Source organism: Notothenia coriiceps, unplaced genomic scaffold (assembly GCF_000735185.1).
Source record: "Notothenia coriiceps isolate Sejong01 unplaced genomic scaffold, NC01 NC01_scaffold00018549, whole genome shotgun sequence".
Lineage (NCBI taxonomy): Eukaryota > Metazoa > Chordata > Actinopteri > Perciformes > Nototheniidae > Notothenia > Notothenia coriiceps.
In genome coordinates, this window is record NW_011351250.1 from 1217 (window position 1) to 12749 (window position 11533).

The 11533-nt window shown below is 39.4% G+C and overlaps 1 protein-coding gene across 1 annotated transcript; it reads right to left on the reverse strand.

Moving 5' to 3' along the window:
- Positions 1–337: 337 nt before the first annotated feature.
- On the reverse strand, positions 338–8137 carry LOC104951111 (neurexin-3a-like; the record flags this gene model as incomplete). The annotated part of the gene is made up of 5 exons (XM_010777747.1): positions 338–598; positions 2837–2957; positions 3253–3372; positions 6040–6066; positions 7934–8137. Coding segments are annotated over 5 exons (733 nt in total), but the record flags the coding sequence as incomplete, so codon positions are not given.
- Between the last annotated feature and the right edge of the window lie 3396 nt (positions 8138–11533).

Consider the following 11533-nt stretch of genomic DNA (forward strand, 5'->3'; position numbering starts at 1 on the left):
AAATATGATATTCGGCCCAAATCATCTGAGGCCTGGCGCCCCCCGTGGGATCTTTGGCGCCCCCCAGGTTAGGAACCACTGCCTTAGAAGACAGGCAAGATGGAGCATTGGGGCGAGAGAACTATCAGACTTCAGGTTTTCTTGATACAACATTCATTTGGACAAGCTCTTATATCTGCTTGAACCAGCCGAGTCTACTCATTAGCTTGCTGAGGTGACAGAAGAATGGTGCAGCATGTGGTATTGAAAACAGAACGTCAGTCGAGCTGAGAAGATATGTCACTAAACCTTTTAATATATATAAGGCTAACAAGCATCTTTTAAAAATAAAACATACCCTTTAACCAATTCTACAGCAATAAAATCATTGCCATCTCCAGAGTTGAAGATGATGAAGCCGTCGGGGGAGGTGGTCTTGAACTGAAAGAAGAGGTGCATGGATGCGTAGGCCTGCAGCGTCGCCAGGCTCAGATAGCTGCTCTTTGATTTGAAGGTGACAGGGTCAGCGATAATTGAACGAACCCCAAAGCGGGCATTGAGCTCACAATAATCAATGTCCCCATTCTTGCACAGGTCAATGTAGAGCATGCCGTTAAATCTGCAGAAAAGACAGGAACAGGCACTCAAAATGATCATCTTTAAAATAAGGTCTTATTTGTCTACTTCAGGAAAAAGGATAATAAAAAAAACTGTCTGAAGCGTGGATGTGGGAGACCAATATTTAAATCAAATCCACAGTAAATGACATGATGGCTTCTTGACAAATAAAGCCACAGTCACTGACTTGTTGTGCCATTTGGGGGCAGAAGAACTGCTCAACAAGCTACAGTAAGTGCAATAAAGCACTGTGAAATGTGTGGTCGCATTGAATGTAATCTTTTTTCAGTTTTTCTTAATATCTTTTTTATTTATCTTATATTTACTATTGGTTCTAGAAAAAAAAAAAATTTGCTGACGAATAATTTGTCTTACAAGTATGGGCATAGATATGTCTCATAATTATTTGTGTGAACATAAAAATAATTTGTGTGTAAATATGTGATTTGGAAATGTAAAACACCATCCACAAATGCATTTAAAAGATTTGCAAACTCACAAATACATTTGCAAGTATACGGATCTGCAAATACGCTAAATATTTTCACAAATAAAAAAAAGATCTGTGAATATCTCGTTAACATTTACAACTTTCGATCAGGCATTTGTGAATCCATTTTGTATTTGTTGACCAAAAATGCGCTTGCGGATCTCAAATCTCTGCTCGTGGATCTCACATTTCTGCTTGTGGATCTTTTTACACACACGGAATTTTGAGACATATTTTCCGCCGGCCTTGGCTAAAATCTACTCGTGTCACTTGGTTATTTTCAGAAACCACGTGATGGCCCGCTGATGACGACATTTCCGGAGAAAAGCACCGTATTTAAGTTAGCCTTCATTGTAAGGCTACATTAAATGTTATAATAATCATTGTGTCCTTTCTACTGTACTGTATATGCATATATTCCTGTCTATTGCTTTCATTTGTATTTAATGTTATTGTTACTTGTTTCCACACATTTCACAATTTGGGATGAATGAAGTATCTATCTATACATGATATCCATCTATCTATCTATCTGTCCGTCAATCTATCTATCTATCTATCTGTCTGTCTGTCTGTCTGTCTGTCTGTCTGCCTGCCTGCCTGCCTGCCTGCCTGCCTGCCTGCCTACCTACCTACCTACCTACCTACTAGTTGTTTTGTTTGGAAAGGTTTTGTCATTGTATTGCTCTTTACCGGCACCTACAGAGCACAGGACTTTACATTGTACTTACAATTTTACATTGTAACTTTGACCCGCTTGACTGAATACTCAACAAACAGTGAAGAAAGAGTTTTTTCTGGGCTGCTTCGCTGCCAGCTGCTCCCCCCGGGATCCGAAAGCGGCGTAAAGCCTGTACTTCAAGATCAACGAAAGTGCTCGATATATGCTGTATTGAACCAATAAACTAACACAAACTAACTATATCACTATAACATGATGATGATGGTGATGAGTGATGATGATGATGATGATGATGATGATGATAAAGAATGCATCTAACGTTCCGCTGTTCATTATAATAAAAAAACAGAGCATTAAACAAACCATCATGCTCTTACTTTGAAATCATGCGGAAATGTCGTCATCAGCAGGCCATCACGTGGTTTCCGAAAATAACCGTGTGACACGAGTAGATTTTAGTCGAGACCGGCGGAAATGTCTCAAAATTCCGTGTGTGTAAAAAGACGATCCACAAGCAGAAATGTGAGATCCGCGAGCAGAGATTTGAGATCCGCGAGCAGAGATTTGAGATCCGCAAGCACATTTTTGGTCGACAAACACAAAATGGATTCACAAATGCCTGATCGAAAGTTGTAAATGTTAAAGAGATATTCACAGATCTTTTTTTTATTTGTGAAAATATTTAGCGTATTTGCAGATCCGTTTTACAAATCTTTTAAATGCATTTGTGGATGGTGCTTTACATTTCCAAATCACATATTTACACACAAATTATTTTTATGTTCACACAAATAATTATGAGACATATCTATGCCCATATATAAGACATATTTTTATTTTAACTGACACAGACCAACATTTGCATTTGTTTTTGTCTCATGGTTGTGTCCACTGGAAGAATATATTTTTCTTTATTATCTTTAAAGGGCAAAATAAATGTGTAAAGCTACTAAATCTGGGTGAAAGCTATGTGAACAAGTTACCTTGTCATTTGATTCATTGCTGGATGCAATGATTAGTAACATTTGAATGTCTGCACGTTAAAACAGTAAAGTAAGTAGTTGTACCTGAGGCTCTGCAGATGACCGATGAAGCTGGACGGAATGCTGGAGACAAAGCGACGCTCCGTCATTATGCCAGTTTCGATGTTGTGGAACTCCAGCCGAGTGTGGTCACCCACCATTTGGCCTGAAGAGGGGGAGGGTGGAGGGGATGGGTTGGGTTGAAAAGAAAGACAAAAACGAAAAGAAAAGAGAACACTGTCTGACACTAACACAAAAGGGCTGATTTAAGGAGAAAATTAAATTAACAGTATTAGATAAATGCAGTCTGTCACTAAAGCTTACATATCTACATCCTGTCTTTATTGCAGCATTATATATTGATGTATCAATCTCTAAGGCGACACACGACAGCACGGTGTGATACCACAAGGCAACGCTAACATTCATCTTCAAGCATGAACCGAGTTGTGGGTGTGTACCTTCTGCTACATCATCGTCAACAGTTAGCTTGTAGGTTTTTCCGCGGCGCACCACTCTCACTGTATGCCATTCATTATCATTGAGCTTTTGCCCGGCATACAGAGTCTCTGGTCCCTTGCCTGAGAAAAACGGTCAATCACAAAGTTAAAGACATCCTGAGCCCAAAACCAAACTGTTGTTTTCCCACTGTAAGTTTGGAGTCATTGTCAGAATTCTACAAGCAGCTTAGCTTTAGCTTGAAAATGGCTTTAAATCGGTTTTTCAATATCTTTCTTATTACTCTGGGAAACAAAAGTTTGGTTTTGAAAAAAGTACAAAATACTTGACATTTGTATTTCTTCTAAAACACCTGAGCACTAATGAAGTGAGTCAAGGCTTTCAAATAATTTGATCAGAAAGAGAAAGGGAAAGGGTAACGACAAAATTGCTTTTACTCATTTTTGAATTATAAAAACCTTTTTTTTTTTTTTCTTGTTTCATTCCTTTCTTTTATTTCTGTCTTTATTACTCTTTTGATTACATTTACTTTTAATATGTAATTTATGTTGTTAGGGGGTGCAAATCAATGTCAACAACAGAAGACGGCTCAGCAGCCCATGACAGTCTGCTTCTCCCAATCAGAATTATTATATTGTTCACAGTTCAAAAGAACTGAATATTTCAACCAGGAGCCAAATTATCCACATAGGTCCCCACTTTTCCAAAAAACAGAGCCAGTGAGTAAAGAGGTTTAACTAGGGATGCATCGATGTTACATTTCTTGGCCGATGCCGATGTTAAGAATAACGAATGCCGATGCCGATGTTTTAATGTATTTTTTTCCCACTGTTGTTATTACACTTTCTGCCAGGAAAAACAAATACTTGTTCTTGCAAAATGGTTTCAGTTTCTAAGGCTGAGCAAGTTCGTTATTATAACATCATAGTTTAGTTCTGTTTAGAAAGTACGCAGCGGATCACCTGCAGCTCTGCCCGCTGTGAGGGGACCGGTGAGCGAAGCAAAACACATGTTTAGAGTTAGACCTATCACACTTAGCTATTTTATCTACCTCTGAATCTACCTAAACTAGTTGTGAATATATTTATTCTTTACTGTCAGATCACTCATTAGTGGATCAGCGAGCTGCATGAGATGGGTACGGGCTGTCAGGAGAGAGAGAGAAAGAGAGAGAGAGAGAGAGAGAAAAAAAAATAGAGAAAAAGAGAGCGCTCCGTTTTGTGTCAACAGAACACTTTTTGCAAACTGCAAATCACGGAACTCTGGGTGAAAAAGTTAAATAGTCCCACACTTCCGACATTTTGTTGTTTTGTTTAGTTCATGTTTTTTTATACAAACAAACTACGGCTGCCGCAGATGTTATGACGGAACGCAACAAAAACATCTGCCATCGGTGAATGTCACCTCATTTGCTGATGTGCCGAAGGCAGTAAATAAGGCAAACATCGGCCGATGCCGGTTTCTGGCCGATGTATCGGTGCATCCCTCGGTTTAACCTTTAAAACCAGCGCCCTGTGAGGGCACAGAGCCAAGCGCATATAGCTAAGAAATGCTCAGCCTGTTTCTCTAATAGCTTAGGATCCAATCAGAAAGGATATTTTTTACTGGGAGACAAGTCAAAATATATCCATGGCCTCATTATGAGTAAAAGCAATCCATATGAATTCATTAAAAGAAAGTATACTTTTTGTACCTAAGACATGTATTACATCTTCCGACAGTACAGAACTCTTCTGCATATTCTGCGTATTTCTGCGAGACCAATTTATATATTTAGTTCATTTGACATAACTAATAACATGTCTTTAGGGAGACACAAACATTAATATATCATTTTAATGTATCATAGTTTTAGTTTTGAGGATAGAATAAGTAAACAACAACAATATATGAGTTGGCATTCACATGCATGTTGCTCATGGTTAATAATAATGTTAAATATTTGTATTATCATGTGTTCCCTGGATTTAAATGACCTCATTTGTTTCTTTAATTTTGAAGGAAAAAATGATGCATTGTGCCCAGAAACGTTTGGATCCCTACGATGCAGCGGGGGTTTACGAGCTTCAGCTTCAATTTAAATCTGGTCATTACGCCATTTCTCTCCGTTGGGATTTATTGTTGATAGATTCAGGTACCTCTGTTTTGTTTTAGCTTTGTTGGTTACCACGACTTATGTACAGATTGGATAAAAATTGTATTTAATTAATTACATGTGAATAGACTGTGCTGGACTACATGTAAACTGTTTTTTTTAATCTATTGGTGATTCCAAATTAATTATTTACACCAACTATTCATTCTCTATAATCAATCACCAGATGGAAGGATTTAATGTAGACTTGTTAGCAAAAGGTTTTTTGGGTACTAAAAAGGGGGTCAAGGTTATATGGCCCGTGGAGGTCCACCAGCATGTTGAACATCTACATCAACAGTATTCAAATAATAAACAAGCTTTCCAAATAAAGTCTGTCAGTGAGAGTAAAAGCTTGGATAACAAACCTAAGTAGCTCTGTTTGCTCTCAGATTGTAAGCACTTATTGTCATCACTTATTAAATCTTCTGAATTGGCGTTTACTCTTACTTAAACATTGTGGCAAAGTGAAACACATTAAATATGTATGTGGCTACTACTGGGCAAAATGGTGGAGTGTTTCTTTCTGATAGCAATTTGAGAAAAGGGAAGGGCGGTGCAGAATTCACATTTAATAAAAGACATTTCATTTAAAGAAATAACATCAACATAGCATCAACATAGAAAGCAAAATGAAACTTGAGTGTTAACTTACTGGAGTTACAGTTTATCCTGATACAGTCTAGATGGGGAAGAATAAATGACAGATGAAATTGCATCCTTCAAGGTTACTGCTGCAGACATCCAAAAACAAAAAGTCCACCCTTCCGGGGACGTACACATGCAGGAAGGCAGCCATTTTATTCATTTAGTTTACTTTTAAGATTTCCAGAATGTTTTAAATGTTAATAAGGTAAAGCATGGATTTGTCATTAAAATGTACTGGTTTTTACAAGCTGCTTTTCTAGAGTTGTGTTACCCTTAGAACCAGACTTAAGATTTAAAAATTGTTTAGGCACAGTATTACAGTAAAATGGCCACTTATAGTACCAGCTACATGAATGTTTCAACCCAACACTGCCTGTTCCATTTTAGATTTACATATTTAGATTAGAACAGTCAAAGTCTCTGGCTCCAAAGCCTCCGCACCGACACGGTGGAAGCAGCTATCCATTTTAGAGCCATCGATTTTTGAAAAGTCAGGAAATCAAGAATGTTTCAATTGTATTTTGCTGTTCAAACAGCAGAAAGGTTATATTTGAGGTGTGTTGATGTGATCTGTTAACAGTCCCACTGAGGCCAGAATGACTGCTGTATTCAGTTTTGAGACAGTGAGGGTTGGTCACCATGTGGCTGGTGGTTTCATGTGTCGTCAACCGCAACAGAAAAGTGGGAGCAAACAGCCACGATCCAATCAGCACCAGCACCATGCAGAGGCACAACAACCCCAACCATCAGATCTGCAACTCTATCCTACGCCTAGTGTCACTTAATTAATCCAAGACTAGATCTTAACATTTTTACATGTTAACAAAGTGCAGAAATTCACACAGACTAATATAGGTTAAGAAATGATATATGCTCTGACCAATTAGAGCTGTATAGCATGAACATTTTACCTGGTATCTGGGATATTGCTTTCACGAATTAACATAATGAATATATAGGTTATCTATGTGGTATGGCAAACCAGCCAACGTCTGCTGATAGTGCCATTACTCTTACTGTACATGTTATCCTTTTAAAAACACATACTGTATATGTGACTAATTTGTCATTCTTTACAAATTATGATTGAAAATGTTTTTGGGGTCACAGCCAGCTGTAGGTTTTGCTGGGCTCTGTTCTCGGGCTGTTCGCCTGACGGGCCGCAGGCTTAAGGCCTTTGAAGGGGTGAATACCATCTTTTGACAAAGCAGGATGAAAAATGGAGTTGAACGGGAAACATAAAAACTAAAAACTGAAAAAGCATAAAATTCCAGATAAGACACCATCATCAGCAAAGAAAACAAGCTCCCAGAAGAACAGGAGGGTGACAGAGAGACGGAACAATGAGGTTAGTGAGAAAGACAAGAAGTTTCTTCTGATGTCCTGTTAAATGGTGGACTGAAGATCAGTGGACATACTTGGTGGAAATCAGTTCTTAGGAAGTCTCAGCACACTTGGGTCTTTAACTAAAAACTTAACTAGTAACCAGACTTTAAAGCCCAGTGTCTTTTCATTATAATGCATATTCTGTAAAGTCTGTGCTGAGACTGTCTCAAAAGTTCTGTACACAAGAATATGGATATGGTTTGTTTGTTTCAAAGATGGGCAAAACATGTTTACCATTAAAATAAATTAAGTTATGATGTGTAGCCTAAGATGTTATTGTTGAATTCAGTAAGCAGTCTGTGGTTCTCTGTGTGCACAGCATTAAAGGACATGCACAAATGTTGTAAAGTTAGAAACCAGTTAGAAAGGCATTATAGTAATGAGTAACTGATACAAAAAGAAAACAAAGGGATAGAGGTGAAAGCAGAGGTCACTGCTTAACAGTGAACAGTCTCACAGGAAAGGTGGAGCAGTGGAGGCAGATGGGGGAGGGGGGGATTGGGGGTATACGATACCTAGGTTGACCGTGAGTTTGACACGACCCCCATCCAACTCCAGCCTGAGCGTGTCGGCTGAGTCTCGGGAGGTGGTGGCCATGAGGAGACCGTAAGCCCGCTGAGAGCGGAAGCGCAGTGAGACGTCCTCCGCCTCAGTGTGCATGATGTTTGGCATCACCACCTTCATATACATGCTGCCATCATAGGAGAGGATGGAAGCCTCTATGAGAAAAAATCAAGAGCATAAAGTCATTTTAGACATATGTCATATCAATTTCATCAGCTAGGAACTGATGCTGTATACATATTCAATAAGTCCTGGCAGTGGCTCTCGGGCTGTGTGTTGGTCAGTTGGTCCAACACTTGTTTCAGACCAGGACTGCAATAACCCCAACTCAAGAGGACACTCCGACTTGTTAGTCAACCTTAAATAAACTATGAATCACCATCATATAATAACATATTGAGGCTTGCAAAAAACATTGTCTCTGAGCCCAACCATGTTCTGAACTGTGAATATGAGTTGTTACCATCAAATAAGAGATACGGGTTCCAAAGATTTAATAAAGTTTGCCTGAAAAACTCTTTAGTGCAATCCCATATCAAATGTACATCAAAGAGCATTTTACATATTGTATTCAGTGATTGTGATTTTATGTTTAATAACTGTTTCTTTGTTTCTTGTTCTTATGTGTCCTTGTTAATGGAACTGCTGTGGTGCGCTGTAGCTCCTGCTAAGACACATGACATATGGCAAAGATAAAAAAGGGTGCGGTTACCTACGTTTTCCTTTGATTGTGGTTCATAAGGATTTACAAATAGATGCAGACAGAACCTTAATCAAAATGCTTGTAGTTATGAGGGTTTGTCATTCATAGTCCATCACTGTCTAAACCGAAAGTCCTTTGTCACTCTCTTCCATCCACATCTCTTCTCTCCTCCCTGCAATGTCTGTTCTCATTAGGTAAGACCTGCCTTCTTGGCAGCCAATCAAAATGACAACCTTGAAAGAAACATACAGACGGTGTGGTGTATATAATTACCGACCTTTTTACCTTAAACTCACACAGAGGTTGCCTATGTGGATACAAGAAACAGTGTGTACAGCAGCAGCAGAGCACCACAGTGGTGTGAACTGGCCATTATGACATTCTAAGTAGTCTGCAAACTGAGGGAATGGGTCGCTGTCAGTGCTTGAATTGGAATAAAAAACATGCCAGTAATCAGCAACTGTTTCAAGTCAATTTATTTATACAGCCCAAAAACAAATATTTGGCTCAAAGTCATGGTATATCCTATAATGCTGGTGGCATAGGCGGCGCGTGAGGCTCAGGTTTGGGAAGGCTAAATAAAAATGTTTACCTGACGCTGCCCGCCTCCGGCGTCAGAAAAGAGATCGACTCTGAAAGCACCGCCTGCTGACCAATCAGAGCTCAGTGTGCAGAGTTTGAATCTATCAAGTCATATTACAGGATAAAGGAAATACAGTTTAAACTGCCGTATGCAGGGAAGATGCCGATGTGTCGCACCTATCATTCATATCACATCATCAATCAGATCATCGATCATATAATATCATAATATATCATATATTTCCTTATCTGAGTCAGCTTCTCGAGCCGTATCTGGCCGTGCAACACTTACATTGTCACATACTGTATGCAGAAGTATTATTTTAAGTAACACATTAGGTTGACAACTCAAATGTAATTAAAGTCAGATCCACTCGTGTCTAGATGGGGCAGTGATATCATAAAACTGTTGTACGCTTTCAAACAAGCGTTAAATGTACAAATTAATGTGTCGCCTAGAAGACTCGGACAATCATGTTATCTCGATTTTAATTAACCCTGTGAAGAGTTCTACTCGGTTCTCTTCCATGATTTGGAGACATTGGCGCAATAGCCTATACAGACAGTGTGTATGTGTGGCTGGCTGTGATTGGACTGATTTTACGTTTTTATCTGTTTGTTTTTATCTGTTTTGTGTTTAGCTTTTTATCTTAATTATTGATGTGTGTCTTGTCTTTTTGTATGTGATATGGACCTTGAGTCTGAACTAAAGATTGAATAAAACACTTTATAGTAGTTTGTTTATTTATTTTTTAACCAGTTGTTCTATATTCACCTTGCAGGTGGGTTACTATGTGGCTTGTATCCTGGATTATATGTTTAAGTCATGGATGTTTAAAGTTCATATTTGTCTAATATTAGTTTACTTTTCATTAATGAAGTATGACGCTGCGCTGTCAGTACACTTGTCCCAGATACGTTTGTGATTGGTCAAATGTTGCTAACCCCGCCCCTTACACGTGAACGCGCTCTCAGCTGGACAGAGAAACCCTGGCTTGATTTAAAATGCTTGATTTAAGATAACTCAAACATATCCAGGGTCTGTTGAACTGGCTTCGTAGTACAGGGCACAGGTGGCTGCATGGCAGCGTTAATGTCAAAGACACAAACATTATAGGCTACATTATATTTACATTTTACCAGGATGCAGAGATAAATATATTTGGGAAGGCTTAGCCTTAGAAAGGCTCACTGTACTTAAACAAAATTACTCAGGGTGCATCTGAGATTAGAGGGGGTGCAAGGGTGAAGTTCTATTTTTATAAGTGGTGAGTGGACCTGACACCCTATAGGGGGGTCCGGGGGCATGCTCCCCCGGGAAGAATTTTTTTTTAAATATTGAAGTTAGATGCATCAATCTGGTGCACTTTGAGAGCGAAATGAAGAGATATATGGATACCTCTCAACATCCATATGAAACAACTGTAAACAGATTTACTTTTTCTTTATGGATAAAAGAAAGTAAAGCCTGACTCCTACTGGCGGCTGGTTAAATGACTCCTCGTCCTGAGTACACTCACCATCTTTCAGCAGGAAAGGAGAGAGGGAATCCTTGTCTGGCGATAACCGCTGTCTTTTCGCACTATTATTAAGCCACGCTAAAATTTGCGAAATGCTAACGTTATGTGATGTATTTTATGCTCTAGTCTATCGCTGCGGCGCGGCCGGCGGCATCTCATGATGCATCTAGGTGCGCTGGGCATATTTGTTGTCATGCGTCATGACTTGCCGCCGGCGGCTGAGTACCGGCATTTTACTGAGTACCGGCACCTTGCCAGTGGTCCATAAAAGTCTGCACTAATGCTGTGCCAGGTTGATTATCTGAAGTACAATGTCTTCTTCTTCTTCTTCTTCTTCTTCTTCTTCTTCTTCTTCTTCTTCTTCTTCTTCTTCTTCTTCTTCTTCTTCTTCTTCGGTGGTGGAGGTGGGTTTTTGAAGAGGGATTTTCACTTTTATTTTTGTTTGTTTCTGTTTCAATCGTTTCTTTAACTGTATGATCTTTCGTTGGGATATTTGTACTCTTTGCAAGTACGGTTAATACTTTTTCATTAGTGTTTTTCTGTGCCTTGTGGCGGGGATGGCGTCCTTTGGGGTGCCGCCGGTGTCTCTGAGACACGGAGTGCGTTGGTGGCTCAGGCCGCAAGCACAGTGGAGCAGGTGCTGCTGGCTGTGGGGGATCAGGTCGGTCATGTAAACATCTCCTATTCTTCCCGCATGAACAAAGCGGTCGTGGTCTTTTTAGCCGGTACTACGCTAAGTGGAAACG